Source organism: Trichosurus vulpecula, chromosome 1 (genome assembly GCF_011100635.1).
Source record: "Trichosurus vulpecula isolate mTriVul1 chromosome 1, mTriVul1.pri, whole genome shotgun sequence".
Classification (NCBI taxonomy): Eukaryota; Metazoa; Chordata; class Mammalia; order Diprotodontia; family Phalangeridae; genus Trichosurus; species Trichosurus vulpecula.
The window spans coordinates 332,484,113-332,503,484 of NC_050573.1; the positions used below are offsets into that span (position 1 = coordinate 332,484,113).

The 19,372-nt window shown below is 34.9% G+C and overlaps 1 protein-coding gene across 1 annotated transcript; it reads right to left on the reverse strand.

Moving 5' to 3' along the window:
• Positions 1–18,313: 18,313 nt before the first annotated feature.
• Positions 18,314–18,787, reverse strand: LOC118837986 (60S ribosomal protein L24-like). Its single transcript, XM_036745162.1, has one exon. It carries the CDS (start codon positions 18,785–18,787, stop codon positions 18,314–18,316), a length of 474 nt encoding a protein of 157 aa, XP_036601057.1.
• Positions 18,788–19,372: the final 585 nt, after the last annotated feature.

The following is a 19,372-nucleotide window of genomic DNA, read 5'->3' on the forward strand; positions in this document are numbered from 1 at the left end:
TTCAGTTTCATACACCTACTTTTTATGTGACTCTGGGCAAGTGATGACCTAATCTTTCTCAGCCTCATTTTCCTAATATGCAAACTGGAGATAATCATAGCATTTACCAAATAGAAATATTGTGGGGCTCAAGTGAGATAATATATGTAAAGTGGTTTGAAACCTTAAATTACTATGTAAGCATTAGATATTGTTGTTATTAACACATTTCCTTTCAGATATAAAAATTACCACTAATAATAATAATTCATATTTCTATGGCAAGTGATAGATAAAAAGCAGTTCATTCACAATGTCCATATGATGCAGCCAATGCATATACTACTAACTCTGTTTTATATATGGGAAAATTGAGCTTAAGTGAATTGTCCAAAATCAAAACACCAGCAAGTGACAGAAATCAATGTTGAAGCTCAGACTTCTGATACCTAATATTATGTTCTTTTTCCTTCACTGAACTGCCTTTTTTTAATAACAATAAGTTTTCTGTTCTGCTTTTTCATTTTTGCATAAGTTTTAAGGCAAGGACTTTGTGCTTTACAATTTTAAATTGTTCTTGCAAGTCTCTTCCACAACCTGTAATTTTCAGTTCAGTTAGTCTAGTTCTGAATTACTGCCATGAAAAAATGTTGATGATCGCAGAGAAAGAGGTCTTAAGTACAGAGGTCAATGGTAGTGTGGCAGTGAGCTGGAACAGTCAGTCTCAACAAAATATAGCTCAATTTCATGGAACATTTATTATAACAACATTCAAATATGGCCCAGATTCAGTGTGGCATAAGCAACCAAATACCTTCTAAAAATATTAATACCTTTCCTCTTCCCCTCTTGCCAGGACTCTATTGGCCCTTTGACATCTTTCCATCTGTCAAATATATGCTTCTTTTAACTGCTGGTGCAGCAGTGGACAGCACTTCCTTATAGTCCTTACTTAGAATTGGTATGAGGACATTAGCAGATATCTTAGCACTTTACAGGAGGCATTTTAATATCCCACATATTATTCAGAGGATTATGACAAAAACCTCTCTATGTTACTTTTACGAGTCTTAACTTTGATACCTACTCTTTATCAGTTTTGTAAATAAATACTTGTCTTGCTCAGTTCAGAAATTCCTTGAGGGCAGAGATCTTGCCTTCCTTATCTTTTTATCTCCCTCTGGCCTTTGCGCAGTGATTTACATATAGTAGGTACATAATACATATTATTTATTATTCTTTGTTGAATTGATCAGTTGGCTTGACAAGCACTTACTTTTTTCTGTCATTTTCAATTTTATTATTGCAAAATAATAATTTACAGATATTTAACATGCCAACTCATATGTATACATATCATTGTACACATCAATTTCAAAGTAAAAAATTCTTTTTCCTGCATAGCTTGTTGAAAATATTCTTATTTCATATAAAACATGTATACATCTATGTATGTCGATATCTAAATTTGTGTATATGCCTACATATAAACACATAAATGCTTATACATATGAATACATTTGAACTTCTCTATTAAAAAATGTAGGTCAAGTTTAATGAACAGTTCATCTTGGGACTCATGTAAGAGGACTTATGAAAATAACCCCTCCAGATTATAGTTTGCTTTTCTAACTGAAGTCCCACTTTCAGGGTCCCCAAGGGTAGCAGTTTCACTATATCATAATATATAGAGAAATGTCTGGGTTTAATTCCTACTTCTGACTCATTTGCTATGTGACTCTGGGCAAGTCACTTAACTTCTCAGTGTTCTAAGCAACTCTGCTCACATATGAGCTTCATTTATTCATTTTCTATTAATTCATTCCTTTGTTTATCTCTCCATTTATTTAATTTTTTTAGTGTGACTTTCTCACTCCTTAAAATACTGTCTTAATCTGAAGGACAGATTACAATGATCTGAGACAATTCTGAAAGACTTATGATGAAAAAAGCTTTACACCTCCAGAGAAAGCATTGATGGGAGTCTGAAAGCAGATTGATGCATACGTACTTTTTTAATCTTTTTTTTTTCTTTGAGTTGTTTTTTTTTTCTTTTACGTGACTAATTTGGAAATATGTTTTGCATGACTTCACATGTGTAACATATATCAAATAGCTTGCCATCTCAAGGACAGGAAAAGGGAGGTGGAGAGGGATGATTTGTCACTCAAAATTTAAAAACAAAACTGAAAAATTCTTTTTACATCAAATTGGAAGATAAAATAGTTGATTAAAAAAAATCGTTGATTAAAAAAACGTGGAAGACTTAAATGCTAAGTGAAATGAGCGGTACCAGGAGAGCATTGTATATTGTAATAGCAACATTTTATGATGTTCACTTGTGAATGATTCAGTTATACTCAGAAATACCGTGATTGAACACAATTTCAGTGGACTTAGCATAAAAAATGCTATCCACCTCCAGAGGGAGAACTGATGGAGTTTAATGCATATTAAAGCACACTTTTTTTTAAAAAAGAATTTCTTTATTTTGCACTTTTTGATCTGTGTTTTCATTTGCAACATGGCTCATATGGAAATGTTTTACATGACTGTACATGTAAAATCTATATTGAATACCTGTCTTCTCAAGAAGTGGGGAGATGAGTGAGAGAGGGAGACAATTTGGAACTCAAATTTAAAGAAAAAGAATTTTAAAATGTTTGTTTACATTTAATTAAGAAAAATAAAATAAAAAATAAATTCTTCAAATATATTTATGCCTTCCCTCTGAGATGAGCTTCAATTTATACTATATATCTTTTTTTATAAATTTAATTTATTTATTTTTATTTTCCAACATTCACTTCCATAAGTTTTACATTTTCTCCTCCTCCCTCCTCTCTCCCTTCCCTAGGACCATGTAAAATCCAATATAGGCTCTCTATATACATTCTCATTACATTCTTATTAAACATATGTTCACATTAATCATGTTGTATAGAAAAATTAGAAGCAATAAGAGCAACCATGAGTAAGAAAAAACAAAACTAAAAAAAAAGAGAGAGAGAGCAAATAGTATGCTTTGATTGGCATTCAGACTCCATGTTTCTTTCTGTGGATGTGAATGGCATTTTCCATCATGGGTCTTTTGGAGTTGTTTTAGGTCCTTGCATTGCTAAGAAGAGCTAAGTCTATCAAAGTTAATTATTACACATTGTGGCTGTCACTGTGCACAGTGATCTCTTGTTTCTGCTTATTTCATTTAGCATCAGTTCATATAAATCTTTCCAGGTTTTTCTGAAGTTTGCCTGCTCATCATTTCTTATAGCACAATAATACTCCATTACATTCATATACCACAACTTGTTCAGCCATTCCCCAATTGATGGACATCCCTTCAATTTCTAGTTCTTGGCTACATGGAAAGAGTGCTACAAATATTTTTGTACATATATGTCCTTTTCCCATTTTTATGATCTCTTTGGGATACAGACCTAGAATTGGTATTTCTGGGTCCTATATCTATCTTGATTGTACAAAGTTGCTTGCATATTGTGTCCACCATTAGACCATGAGCTATGTAAAAGCAGGGACTATTTTACTTGTTTGTTTGTTTGTTTGTCAACCTTTTTTTGTATCCCCAGTGCCTCGTACATAGTAGATGCTTCATAAATAATCATTTACTTACCTTGAGTTCAACTCCTCAAAGGTGTATCTTTTAATTTTAAGCAAGAATCCCTCCCCCAAGAGATTTTTCCATATTTATTTTTATGTTTAATTAAATTTTATAAAGCACTAGATAAGGTATCGTATGCTTTAAACATTGCTAAAACATTGTAGATGTGTGTCTCCATGTTTGGTAAGCATTTTGAAATGTCTTTCTAATCATGATGGTTTCTTACTATCATCAAGTTTTCTCACATATACACAATATCCACTGAAGATAAGGTTCAACATTAACAACAATGTTTACAAATGCATATTTCAAATATTCTTCATGACAATATGAGATTTAGGGCTATTTTGTTGTCAAATAGATTATATCTTCATTATTTTTTACTTTTCAATATGGTTAACAAAAAGCTAATACTTGGAGTAGAAGTATCTTCTGCAATTTTCTTATTAATTTACGTTAGAGTTTTTAATATTACTCACTTCACAGATTCTTTGCAGAAACATTTTAAGATACTTCTTTAATTTGTGAGTTCTTAGATTAGTTAAAACTAGGAAATATAAACATTAAATGTACTTAACCAAGCATATATAAATAAATACTAATACATTATAATATGTAGAAAATGAATGAATGATTGATATTGCCATTTTCAACCATTCTGGAATATGGTTCTCAGAATAATTAACATATCTTGACATGACTATCTGATATTAAGGTTAAATGAAGGCATCACTGCCAATTCATATATTAAGTGTTAATATTTTCATTAAAATTAACAGAAATTCTACTATTTTTTCTCTACATTGCAGATGGATCATCTTTTGGACCCTGTGATTTTGGTACTCTTCACATTAGAGTACAATGACAGTGTATGAAGTCACTTTGATTGAGGATGATGAAGATCTGAATTTTGGTCTGGTCATTTACTAGCTGAGTGACACTGGGCAAAGGAATATGACAAATCTTGAATAGTGAAAACTGAAGGGTTTTTCATATTAAACCACTGGGAGGTTTCCCTTTCCTTATGTAGCCTGTAGTACATCTACATGTAAGGCATAAGGTAAATTACAGGGTTATTTATTTTGCCTAGAACAAAATAAATGTTGCTCTCTTCAAGTCACATTATATGCTTGTCCCCAGTCTCCAGTAGTAGTTTCTCTAAAATACCATGAAAGGTAGAGGAAAAAGATTATTCTGTAACTTCCAACAGTCTCTTTTTCATGATCACTCAGCAACTGCTTCACATTTGATATTCACTTTTGCCCCCTATATCACCTTGTCACTCTCTTTGTATAGTCATGCACAGGTTTCCAAAGTCACTCTTCTTCTTCTATCAGGGAGTTCAGTAGTTGTCTCACATTCTTCTCCTTATACTCAACTCCTGCCCACATAAACATGTAATATATACTACTCAAATACCATTTTCTTCCAGTCCATCAACTATCTCAACCCCCATTACCTATAACTTTATTGCACCTTAGCCATCCTCAAAGAATGGGTAATGTCACAATTACCCATAACTGAACTAATTACATTATCAAGAATTCTGAAATTCTTCTGTCTGATCACTACATTCTATCCTTACATCTCTCAACCCTGCTGTAAACTGTTAAACTTCTTCATTATCCTAATTATGACCTTCACTAGTTCTGTTCCTTCCTGTTTTACAGAGCCTATCATCTCTACTTTGTCTTCATTTTCATCCCTCCAAAAATAGGTCACTTGTTGAAAAGTGGAGCTCTATACTCTCTTCTATAACCAAACTCTTGTCCCTGTTTCATATTACCAGCCATATCAAAATTCAATTCTGGTTTAACCCCAACATCTGCCTTCTATCCTATTAATCTTACTCAAAAAAGTGACAAAACTATGTCAACCAAATTTAATCTAGGTTTATATTACTTAGGGTAAATTATTTATCAATCAGGTTTTGGTCAGGTGAGGTCAATTTTAACAGAAGACAGTTCTTTAGTTAACCAAAAGTTGCAGAAAGAATATTTCTTAGTTCTCAAGAATAACAATGAATGTACATTGACATACATTTTGAATATGAATGAAAAAGAAGAGAGATTTTGCTTACATGAAGGATTAGGAGGCTTAAGTATAGAGAAAAGTGTCTCAGGAGCAGTCTTTGGGAGTGTGGTATAGAGACAATACAGGAAGGATTCTTACTTAATGATACCACTTCTATGGTGATGTTTAGCTAAGCACCTATTAAAGTTTCAAGTAAATATTACATTATACTTCCCCCATTAGGGAGAGGGGGGCAGGGAATGACAATTATATCCAAAAAAGTCAAAGAATTTTGTACCTATTAGATTCCACCAGAATTTTCTCTTTCTACCAAGGTCATAGCAACTCCTACCAAAACATACAGAGTGACACTGTAGATTAAACATCACCATAGAAATGGTGTCACTAATTGAGAATCCATTTATACTTCCTGTATTGTCTCTATACTACACTCCCAAAGACTGCTCCTGAGACACTTTTGTCCTATACTTAAGCCTCCTAATCTTTCACGTAAGCAAAATTTCTCAGATTTTTTCATTCGTATGCACAATATATGTCAACACATATTAATTGTTATTCTTTAGAACTAAGGGACATTCTTTCTGCAATTTTTGCTGAACTAAAGAACTGTCTTCTGTTAAAATTAACCTCACCTGACCAAAATCTGATGTATGTATGGAATAAAAATAATAAGGAAAGGAAAAGGCTGTTTCTCTTACTTGGGAGATTGTTGAGCTGGCTGAAGCTTTTCCCATGAGACGTTAAAATTTTCTTAAGACGTATGTTTCTTAGGTAAGAAACCAAAAGAAAAAAACTCAGCAGTCTCTAACTCCTTGGCAACATGTATATCTTCCTCCTTAGTTAGTCTTTGTAAACCCTTCAAAAGTGGTTTAATCAGTAATCTGACTTAGTTTACCTATAGAGTTTATTTGATGAAGATTTTTTCCTTAGGTGATGTATGAGATTATGAATTTGTTTAGCAAAGCTTGTTCAACATTTATAACACTGGAGGAGGTATGCTGCCTTTTCTTTAACTTTTATGGCCTAAGAGGAATGAACAATATTGCAACATGTAAAAGAATTATTTTTCCATCACTCTGATATAATTTTTCTGATAAGATGGTTTGTTAGAATCTTAATGATTGTTCAAGTTTATTGTTCTTTTTGAGGCCTGAATTTGTGCTTGAGCATAATAAAAAAAACCTGGGTTTTTATCTCTTCAATTTTTGCATTATAGTAAATATATTTTGGTAGCAGTTATCTACTATATCAATTTGGACTCATATTTCTCTCATACAGGTAGGGAATGGCTCTGTCTCTCTTTCTCTATTTCCTTCCCCTTACTTCTATTCCTCTGCCCCCTAACATATATATCCTGTGCTTTGCATAGTGGAGATGCTTAATGGAGATTAATAAATATTTTCTGAAATAATTGGCACAATTATTCAATATTATTTTGAATAAAGATAATAGATAGTGTGTCGGACATCAAGTCAGGAAAACTTGGGTTCAAATCTGGCCTCATACTAAACATTGAATAACTGTATGACCTTGGAAAGTCACTTAATCTCCTTCTGCCTTAAGTTTGTTTGTTTTTTCATCTAGAAAATGTGAATGATATTAGCACTTACCTTGCAGAATTGTTGCAAGGATAAAATAAGATAATATTAGTAATGCACTTTGTAAACCCTTGGGGGCTTTATAAATACTTGCTATTATTATTGAATACCTTGTACTGAAGTAGATATGACTGCATAAAGGTCATATTCTTCTATATGTCTTTGCTCAATCTTGAATGTTCTCCTTTCTCCCTTTGAATTTTCCAAATCCATTCAGCTCCTACCAAGATCCAACTCAAGTCTGAACTACTATCTATAGCTCTAGCTATTTTACGAGTCCTCTTTGTGTAGTTATACTTGTTCTGGATTGTATGTTTTTCACTTTGTCCTAGAATAATCTAACACAAATTCTAAAGAGGTGGTACATCATAAGACAGGAGCCCCTGGGGCACTAGCTTTGTTTCCCTGAGCTAAAATGTTCTCTCTACATGTTTTGGTAAGAGTTGCTATGTTCTTGGGAGAAACAGAAAGTTCTGATGGAATCTAACGGTATGATAGGGTGCTTGTGCTTGGACCCTAATTCTAACATTTCTTCTTTGCTTCTGCTTGGGTGCCTGTGCCTGGACACCAATTCCAAAATCACATCCAGTTCTAAAATCACATCTCTCCCTAGCTTCAAAGCATTGGCCCTGGTAGTTTCTCTCCAGTTCAAGGGCAGTATGCCTTAGCAAAACACTTAACTCTCCTCCTGATACTGAAGCCAGCTGCACATATAGAATTTATTGGTTTAACTCCCCGTGTATGTGCTAATTGGCTGTGCACTGGGATGTAACAATATTTACTACTTAATGACCTTCCTCGTGTGTATCCTAGACATAGCCAAATGTATACTCCTTTACTTTCATCTTGTCTAACAAGACATTTGATGAAAGCCACCTGGATATTTCTAGTCAGCCCTGACCAATGGTTGACTTAGTGACATTTCACAGCCAAAACCATACCTCCAGGTTGCCCCACCTTGGGCTATTCCCTAGTGAACTCTGTGTAAGATACCTGTGCATTAGATGCAAAAAGTACCTGTTCCTTTATGAACTGACTGCCCCTTAACCATTCCCTAATCCCACCCAAAAACACCTAATTGACATGTTTCACCCCCAAATCTTGTATTCAAACTTCCCCTTTACCCCTGTAAGGTTGCAGGTTCCCTAAGAATTCTTGCCTGCTGTAAAGCATAATAAATCTTTGTCACCTTGACTTAAAGAATGTTTGAGATCATGAATTCATTCCAAATGGCCCCAATACCCCCAGTCACTTGGGTTCTTCAGGGGCACCTCCCTCTCAACGACCTTTTCTGGGAACTACAGTCTTGGGGTTCTTGGACCTTGGCTCCCTCAACCCTCAACAGCTACAAAATTCTTTGCCTTTTTTAGATATAAAATTGTCATTCCCTGCCCCTGCCCCCAACAGAAGTGTAATGTAGTATTTACTTGAAGCTTTAATAGGTGCCTAGCTAAACATCACCATAGAAATGGTGTCACTAAGATCTAATGAGATTCATTCAATTCAAAACTGGTTTTGTTCATCTATATGCACATTTGAACAATTTTAAATAAAGGGACTCCACATACTAAATGAAGAGATAAAAATTTACTTGAAGTGGTTCTTTATTGAGGAGACTGCAAAGTAAACATAATGACAAGTATTTACCACAACCATGGAGTTGGGTTTTTTTGGCATAAAAATAAAATGTTTTTCATCAAAATACATAAAAATAGTTTGCTTTTTGGGAAGGACAGTGTGAAATAGTGCCGACTGCAGAGAGAGAGAGAGAAGAAACTCAATCATGGCTTCTATATTTAAAAACTATCAGTATGAAATTAGAGAATTGACTTTACCTTTAGTATTTCAATTTACATGTCTTTAAAATGAAGGAGATTGAATCAGCAAAAGCACCTTCAAAAATCTGCTCTTGGCCCTATGTTGTTTAACATATTTATCAAACCTTAGAGGAAGGTAAAGATGACATACTTACTAAATATGGAGATGATGCAACATCGGGAAAGTGTAACAGATGAGAAAGTGTGAATCCAAAATTTCTCATTACTTTGGATTTTCAATATCCATATATTATAGATGAGTTGAAAGCAGTCTTTACCAGTGTCATGAGGAACTATTCTCTTATTTTCTTAATTTGGGGAACTAATTAGCAAATGTTTATAAAAACAATGGATAGGCATGGGGAGGAATTTCTGGGGTTTCTTGGGTCTTATCAGTGGGAAGATGGCCAAGAGGAACAATAAACTGACCACTTCATTGCAACTTCTGTGGAAAATAATAAATATTAAGACATTTTGCTCTACATGGGGAATTGTCCTCTACTTTCAGGTATAACTAAAAAATACCTTACTTAGCTTTTATTTTTATTTTTGTTTGCAGAAGAAATCAGATTCTGAAATTCTCCTTCTCTTGAGAGTAGCTTTGTATGAAAATGAGATTCCTGGGAAGAAAAAGGAAAAATGTAATAAATCTCGAAAAAGAAATTAAAAACTATATATCTAAAAAGTCATATAGCACTTCTTTTTTCTGTACCATTATGCTTTTAAATAGCATTTACCATGGATTATTAGAATTGGGCATAGAATTCCCATTTCCTAACACCTTTATCCAGATATAGCATATAGCTTATTGTCCATTTATAAAATAGGGCCAAAGCTTTGAGTAATACATGTAATTGGCAACTGGAAACTTCTACACAAACCTGACAAAGAAACTCTAAATCTCTGCCACTCTGCAAATTAAATGGATTAAAGTGAACCGTTGGCAAAATGATCACTGCCATCTTATACTGTATGGTATTTTATATTTTTCAGATTCTTTTCAAATATATTATGTCTTTTGAACCATACATAGCCTTGTGAGGTAGGCAGGGTGGATATTGTTATCCTACTTTTTGAAAAAATACAGAGTTAAAACTCTCAGGGCTTTGAAAGAACTGGCAGAATGTAATTGCTGAGTCACTATCAATGGTCTTTACCATAGTTTACAGAAGAAAGAGATGCTACAAGGCTAAAGAAAAATGTTCAAAGGAGTGAAGAAAGTTTGAGAAAAATATTCGCCAGTCAGGTTGTCTTAGATTCCTGGAAAAATTATAGAATGACTCTTTAAAAGGCTGGATTACAAATATTTAGAAAACAAAGTGGTGATTGCCAAGAGTCAGCTTGATTTACCAAAACAGCATATATCAGACAAAGCTCCCTTAATTTTTAACAATGTTGCTACAATATTAATTAAAGAAAATGCTATAAGACATAAATTTCTTTGATACACTTTTACAGAAGATGGGGAAATATGAGTCAAAGAATGGTAAAATCAAGTGATTACAAAACTACTTAGAGTATAGAACTTAACATGATGCCATCAATGTATGAATTACTTTGGAGATATCAGTAGTTGCATGATTCATGGATTTATACATGTTCCTGTGATCTTTAACATTTTAATAAATTATTTGGCTGAGTACATAAGAGGCACATTTGTCAAATTTGTAGGTGACATAAAAATGAATGGTATAGCTATCATATTGAAGGACAGAATCAGGTTACCAAAATACCTGGACAGGGTTGAATGATGAACCAAAAATAATGGGATTATAATAATGATTTTATATTTATATAGTTTAATTTTTACCAAATGCTTTATATTCCATTCAATCCTCACAGCAACCTTATGAGGAAGGTACTACTCATATCTTTATATCCATTTTACAAGTGAAGAACATTAAGATGAAGAGAGGTTAAATAATTTACCCATGGTCACATATTCTAGTTAAATTTGAGACAATATTCAAACTCTGCTTTTCTTGATTTAATATCCATTGTTATTTATATTATACCACATGTAGAGGAAGACAGTGTGTGTCTTGACAATATTTCCTGATCAAGTTCAGTATAAGGCAACAGTTTGAATGGAAGTCCACTCTAAAAAAAATAATTCAGTTCCACATTATAGGATAAGAGATGCAATGTCCAGAAAATGAGCACATTACTAGGGTGAGGAGAAGAGGAGGGTGTGATAGTACCTCTTTAGTATTCCCTGGCCAATATATATTTGGAAACTCTCCCTCAGAACTTGCCTTTCCTCTCTTCTATTTCATCAAAGATCATTTTTTCATCTAGTTATAGACAAAAAATGAAATGATTAGTCCAAAGAACAAATCCATATTAATGAAATGAAACAATTGCTATGGTTCCCTTCCCAGATCACATACATAATATTAGTTGAAATGTACATATATCAGAAACTGCTAAAGAGTGATACCAATGTTGGCAATTTTCAAAAAGCCAGAGAATTGTTGACAGGGTTTTGAATGCCTCTTAACTCACATCATGTAAGGAAATGGTCTTTTAAATATTGATATGATCAACCCACTATAAGAAGGACATATACAAAAGGGATTTTTTTTCAATCCTCATGACAAGTTTACACTGATCAAGTGAATTCATTTATCTGAAAGTATTTTGTAACCTGTAAAACAGTACGCATGTGGGTAAGCAATTGATTATTATGTTTACTGGTTTTATTAAATTATATCACTTATTCCCCTACTCTAATAAAATTATCTGTTAAGTTTTTTTTAAATATGTTTTTAAATTAATGGAAGACTTTTCTCAGCACTTCTACACCACACTATGTTTTAGGCAATGCATTAAGAATTGGGAAATAAAAGACAAAAATGCACAAAACAGCCATTTAAGAAACTTACATTGTACTGGGCAAAAATATCATTCATTCCCCTACTGATAAATGGTCAAAAGAAATGAACAGACAGATGGATTTATCTAGCTCTAAGAGGGAAAAGTTGAGGTTCTCCACTATTATTGTTTTATTGCCATTATCTACTTGTATGTCATTTAAATATCACTTTAAGAATTTGGATACTATGCCATTTGGTGTATATATATCACTATTTGTGTTCATCATTGTGTGTGCTGTTTTTTAGCAAGATATAGTTTCCTTGTTTATCTCCTTTAATTTGATCTAATTGTTTGTTTTTTTTTGCTTTATATACAATACTGATTTCTCCCTCTGCCTTATTTTCCTTCAATTTAAGTATAATAGATTCTGCTTCAGTCCTTTATTTTAATTCTGTGTATATCTCTCTATTTTATGTGTGTTACTTATAAGCAATATATTGCTGGATTATAGTTTCTAACCCATTCTGCTAATCACTTCCATTTTTTGGTGAATTCATCACAATCATATTCACAGTTGGGGTTAATGAACTATACTTCTCACCTTCCGGTTTTCTAATGTTTTCTTCTCTCTTTGTCCTGTCCCTCTTCAAAAGTCCATTTTTCTGCTGACTCCTGCCTTTCTTTATCAGCCTTTTTATCACCCCTCGCTTTCTCATCTTCTCTTTCCCTTCTATTTCACTGTCAAATAGGTTCGATTTTTTTTCCCCTTCCTTCTTGCTCAAAGCTCTTTATTCTTCTTTCTTTCTTTTTCTTTTTTTATTTAATGTATTTAGTTTTCAACATTGATTTTCACAAAAGTTTAAATTACGAATTTTCTTCCCGTTTCTACCCTCCACCCCACTCCAAGATGGCATATATTCTGGTTGCCCTGTTCCCCAATCAGCCCTCCCTTCTGTCACCCCACTCCCCTCCCATCCCCTTTTCCCTTCCTTTCTTGTAAGGCAAGATAAACTTCTATGCCCCATTGCCTGTGTATCTTATTTTCTAGTTGCATGCAATTTTTTTTTTGTTTTTGAACATCTGTTTTTAAAACTTTGAGTTCCAAATTCTCTCCCCTCTTCCCTTCCCACCCACCCTCCCTAAGAAGTCAAGCAATTCAACATAGGCCACATGTGTATCATTATGTATAACCCTTCCACAATACTCATGTTGTGAAAGACTCACTATATTTTGTTCCTTCCTAACCTATCCCCCTTTATTGAATTTTCTCCCTTGACCCTGTCCCCTTTCGAAAGTATTTGATTTTGATTACCTCCACCCACTTTTTCCCTCCCTTCTATCATCCTCCCCTTTTTTATCTTCTTCTTCCTCCTTTTTTCCTGTGGGGTGAGTCACCCAATTAAGTATGTATGATATTGCCTCCTCAGGTCAAGTCTGATGAGAGAAAGATTCACTCATTCCCCCTCACCTGATTTCTCTTCCCTTCCTACAGAACTGCTTTTTCTTGCCACCTTTATGCGAGATAATTTACCCCATTCTATCTCTCCCTATCTCCCTCTCTCAATATATTCCTCACTCATCCCTTAATTTGATTTTATTTCTTTTAGATATCTTCCCCTCATCTTCACCTCATTCACCTCACCCTGTGCCCTCTCTCTCTCTCTCTCTCTCTCTCCCTCTCTCTCTCTCTCTCTCTCCATATATATATATATATATATATATATATACACATACACACATATATACACACATATATATACATATATACATACATACACACTCACATATACATATATACATACATACACACTCACATATACATGTATATACACATAAACACACACACACACACACACACACACACACACATATATATATATATATATATCTATGAATATTCCCTTCAGCTACTCTAATACTGAGGTCTCATGAATCATACACATCATCTTTCCATGTAGGAATGTAAACAAAACAGTTCAACTTTAGTAAGTCCCTTGCAATTTCTTTTTCTTGATTACCTTTTCATGCTTCTATTGATTCTTGTATTTGAAAGTCAAATTTTCTATTCAGCTCTGGTCTTTTCACTGAGAAAGCTTGAAAGTCGTCTATTTTATTGAAAATCCATATTTTGCTTTGGAGCATGATACTCAGCTTTGCTGGGTAGGTGATTCTTGGTTTTAATCCTAGCTCCACCGACTTCCGGAATATAGTATTCCAAGCCCTTCGATGTCTTAATGTAGAAGCTGCTAATCTTGAATTATTCTGATTGTTTTTCCACAATACTCAAATTGTTTCTATCTGGCTGCTTGTAGTATTATCTCCTTAATCTGGGAGCTCTGGAATTTGGCCACAATATTCCTAGAAGTTTTTTTTTTGGAATCTTTTTCAGGAGGTGAACTGTGGATTCTTTCAATTTTTATTTTACCCTCTGGCTCTAGAATATCAGGGCAGTTCTCCTTGATAATTTCTTGAAAGACGATATCTAGGCTCTTTTTTTTTTATAAATTTCTTTATTTATTTTTAGTTTACCACACACGGTTCTACGTAGTTTTGAGTTCCAGTTTTTCTCCCCCCTCTCCCCCCTCCCTCCCCAAGACGGCATGGAGTCTCATATAACTGTCATGTATAACTTCGCATTGAATTAATTTATGCACTAGTCAAGTCGTGGAGAAGAATTTTGACCAATGGAATGAATCATGAGAAAGAAGAAACAGAACCAAAAAAAAAACAAACTAAAAACAAAAACAAAAGAGAAGCAGAAAAGGCGAGCATGTAGTGTGCCTCAGTCTGTATTCAAACTTCGCAGTTCTTTGTCTCGATGAAGATAGCATTCTCCATCGTGAGTCCCCTGGAGTTGTCCTTGCCCCTTAGGTTGCTGAGAAAAGCGCAGTATGTCAGGGTTGGTCCTCACGGAATCCATATATCTGTGGCTGTGCACAACGTTCTCCTGGCTCTGCTCCGCTCACTCAGCATTATGTCGTGTAGGTTTTTCCAGGTTGTTATGAAGTCTGCATCATCCCCATTTCTTATGGCACAATAGTATTCCATCACCTTCATATACCACAGCTTGTTCAGCCATTCCCCAATTGATGGGCATCCCTTTGCTTTCCAATTCTTGGCTACCACAAAGAGAGCTGCTATAAATATTCTTGTACATATGGATCCTTTTCCCGCTTGCGTGATTTCCTTGGGATACAACCCTAGAAGTGGTATTGCTGGGTCAAAGGGTATGAACATTTCTATAGCCCTTTGGGCATAGTTCCAAACTGCCCTCCAAAATGGCTGGATCAGCTCACAACTCCACCAGCAATGCAACAATGTTCCAATTTCCCCACATCCTTTCCAGCATTTATCATTCTCCTGATTTGTTATTTTAGCCAATCTGACAGGAGAGATGTGGTATCTAAGAGTTGTTTTGATTTGCATTTCTCTAATCAGCAGCGATCCAGAGCATTTTTCCATATGCCTGTAGATAGCTTTAATTTCTTCCTCTGAAAACTGCCTGTTCATATCCTTTGACCATTTCTCAATTGGGGAATGGCTTGTATTCCTATATATTTGGCTCAGCTCCCTGTATATTTTAGAGATGAGGCCTTTATCAGAGATACTAGTTGCAAAGATTTTCTCCCAATTTTCTGCTTCCCTCCTAATTCTTGTTGCATTGGCTTTTTTTTGTACAAAAACATTTCAATTTGACATAATCAAAATTATCCATTTTGCATTTTGTAATGCTCTCTATCTCTTGTTGGGTCATGAATTCATTACTTTTCCACAAATCTGATAAGTAAACTATTCCTTGCTTTCCCAAATTACTTAGAGTATCAACTTTTACTCCTAAATCATGAACCCATTTTGACTTTATTTTGATATATGGTTTAAGATATTGGTCTATGCCCAGTTTTTGCCCTACCGTTTTCCAATTTTCCCAACAGTTTTTGTGAAATAGTGAATTATTAGCCCAGAAACTGGCTTCTTTGGGTTTATCAAAGAGTAGATTGCTAAACTTGTTGATTTCACCTACTTGTGTACCTATCCTATTCCACTGATCCACACTCCTGTTTCTTAACCAGTACCAGGCAGTTTTGATGACTGCTGCTGTGTAGTACAGTTTAATATCTGGTGTGGCTAAGCCTCCATCCCTAGCATGTCTTTTCATTAATATCCTAGATATAATAAATCCTACCTAGTCATAGTGTATTATTCTCGTAATGAGTTGCTGCAATCTTTTTGCTAATATTTTATTTAAAATTTTTGCATCAATATTCATTAGAGAAATTGGTCTATAATTTTCTTTCTCTGTTTTAACTCTACCTGGTTTGGGTATTAGTACCATATTTGTGTCATAAAAAGAATTTGGTAGGACTCCTTCTTCACCTATTTTCCCAAATAGTCTACAAAGTATTGGAATTAGTTGTTCTTTAAATGTTTGATAGAATTCACATGTAAAACCATGTGGCCCTGGAGATTTTTTCCTAGGGAGTTCGTTGATGGCCTGCTCAATTTCTTTTTCTGATATGGGGTCATTAAGAAATTTCACTTCCTTCTCTGTTAGCTTGGGCAGTTTATGTTTTTGTAGATATTCATCCATATCTCTAAGGTTGTCAAATTTATGGGCATACAGTTGGGCAAAATAATTCCTAATTATTGTTTTGATTTCCTCTTCATTAAAGGTGACCTCACCCTTTTCATTTTTTATACTGGTAATTTGATTTTCTTCTTTTTTTTTTAATCAAATTGGCCAAAGGTTTGTCAATTTTATTGGTTTTTTCATAAAACCAGCTCTTTGTTTTATTTATTAATTCAATAGTTTTCTTGGTTTCAATTTTATTAATCTCTCCTTTGATTTTCAGTATTTCTAATTTGGTATTTAATTGGGGGTTTTCAATTTGCTCTTTTTCTAGCTTTTTCAGCTGTATGCCCAGATCATTGATCTCCTCTTTTTTCTTTTTTAATTAATTCATTTTTTCTTTTTAGTTTACAACACTCAGTTCCACAAGTTTATGAGTTCCAAATTTCCTCTCCCTCTCTCTCCTTCCCTCTACCCCACAAGATAGCATGTAATCTGATATAGGTTCTACATATAACTTCACATTAAAATTATTTTTCCAATAATCAAGTTGTAAAGAAGAAATACAACCAATGAAATGAACCATGGTTAAAATGTAACAAAACTGAAGATAAAATAAAATAAAATAACAACAAAAAAAGAAAGCAAATAGTTTGCTTGAGTCTGCATTCAGATTCCTTAATTCTTTCTCTGGATGTGCATAGCCTTTTCCATGATGAGTCTTTTGGAACTGTCTTAGAAGTCTATCTGCTCCTCATTTCTTACAGCAGTGTAATATTCCATTACATTCATATACCACAATTTGTTTAGCCATTCCCATTGACGGGACTTTGTAAGTACCCGGAGAGACTTACATGATGTGATGATGAGTGAAGGGAGCAGAAACAGGAAAACATCGTACACAACCACAGACACATGGTGTCTGTGATGATTAACTTTGATAGGCTTGGCTCTTCTCAGCAATACAAGTTTCTAAGAGTCTACTTGACCTTTGAGCTTTTTGTCAGGACATGATTGCTTGTAGAGTAGAGAGTGTTTTGTCCCAAGCTTTAGAGGCTGTGCTGCTGTTTTCAGAGATACTTCTATTCCACTGTCATCACAAACTCTGCCACAGCAGCATTCCTCCTCCTCCAAGAACTGCCAACCAGGATTGCAATCCAGATCCAAGCAGAGCAAAGCAAGCCCTGTACTCCTACTCTGGTTGGCCACCTGATTCCTCTCACCATGTGAGCCAGGTACTCCACAAGCAGCTGACACTGGAGGTCCACCACCATAGCACCTGTGCCACCCCCAGGGCTGGTGGCTGGACTGCTCTTTAACCCAATCTAGGAGTTTACCCACTAACCGGCTCTGTGGTTTTTGGCATTTGTGGGTTGAGAAGTCTGGTAACTGTCACAGCTCAATGATTCATGGCTTTCTCTGGTCCACTCCTGGTCTGGTTTGTCCTGGCATGGCCCATGCTGAGCTGCACTCAGCTCCCAGTGCCATGTGATAGACCCTTCTCAGTGACCATCCAGGCCATCCTGGGATGGAGCCTTGCTTCCCTCTGCTATTTTGTGGGTTCTAGTGCTCTAGAATTTGTTCAGAGCCATTTTTACAGGTGTTTGGAGGTAGTTGGGGGAGAGCTTAAGCAGGTCCCTGCTTTCCAGCCTCCATATTGGCTCCACCCCCCAGTTTATAGTAATATTGAAATTTAATGTTTTCAAATTGCTTCATATTCATTATATCATTTAATTTCACTAAAATCAGTAACATAATCTATTTAGTAATAGAATATATGCAGAAGAACTTTTTGTTTTTGGATGGACATATAAAATAGAACAAATATCTCCTTTTTTTTTTGCTTTAAATTTTGTTTTATTTAATCCAATTTAGTAGATGATTAACATTTTCCACCAACTCTGGGTGCAGAAACTTTGACAGGCTTCACAATTTTTGGTTTAGGTGCTGCCTTTGTAGGAGCCTTAGCAGCAGATGCAGCTGTCTTCTTTGTTGCTTCCTTAGCTTTTTTTGCTTCCTTGGCAGCCCTGATGGCTTGTTCTCGTTGGGCCTTTCTAACTTCAGGTTTCTGGTTCCTCTTGGCCATTATATCGGCAAGAGAAGCCCCAGTGATAACCCTCTGGAATTTGACAGCCCGGCATGTCCTTTTCTTTTGAATCTCTTCCGACTGTCCCTTCTTGTGCTTTCTTTTATACAGGACATTCCAATTGATCTGCCGGGGGTTCCTCTTTGAAAGGAATGCAGACTCGCATTTTGCATTCAAAAATTGGAAAACCTTCCCGTCTGTGCGGGAGAAGCGCCTCCCGTGACCCGGGTAGATCTTGTACCCGCTGAAGCTGCACAGCTCGACCTTCATGGCTGTAAGCTGGCCGAAGATGGCGAAGAGGAAGAGCAAATATCTCCTTTTTAAAAAAAATATCCACAATACATGAATGAAATTTTTGATTAATCTATATGTTAATCACAGTTGAACAACTGCGGTGGGTATAATTCCTCACACATTCTCAGCCTGCTTCAAGAAATATTTTATTCATGGGCATTAAAAAGTTGCCAGTCTCTTATAGGTAACCTTAGAAGTAATAGTGTGTAGAAAAATTCCACACATCTTTGACTTTCTTTTTTCTTCTCTTCATTTAAGCCTGACTTTTATATATTCCTTAGATCACTCCATGATTACTCAATAAATGGCAAATTATAGTAAGAAGTATTCACACCTCACAAATTGACCAGAGTGATAACCCTAATTTCAACAAGCACTTTCCCCTTCTGAGTCAGAAATCAAATATTTGACTTTATTGTTGTACTTCATTAATCTACTGGCAAAAAGAAAAAAGATTACTTTCTACTTGTGTAAGGACTATTTCTACATTAAACATTTCATTATATGGAGAGGAATGGTAGTGTTTTATATATATCCAGAAATTTGAACTTGAAGATTTTC

Bases quoted from the DNA above. Each gene is read 5' to 3' on its own strand.
- LOC118837986 (XM_036745162.1), bottom strand. From the start codon at position 18,787: ATGAAGGTCGAGCTGTGCAGCTTCAGCGGGTACAAGATCTACCCGGGT.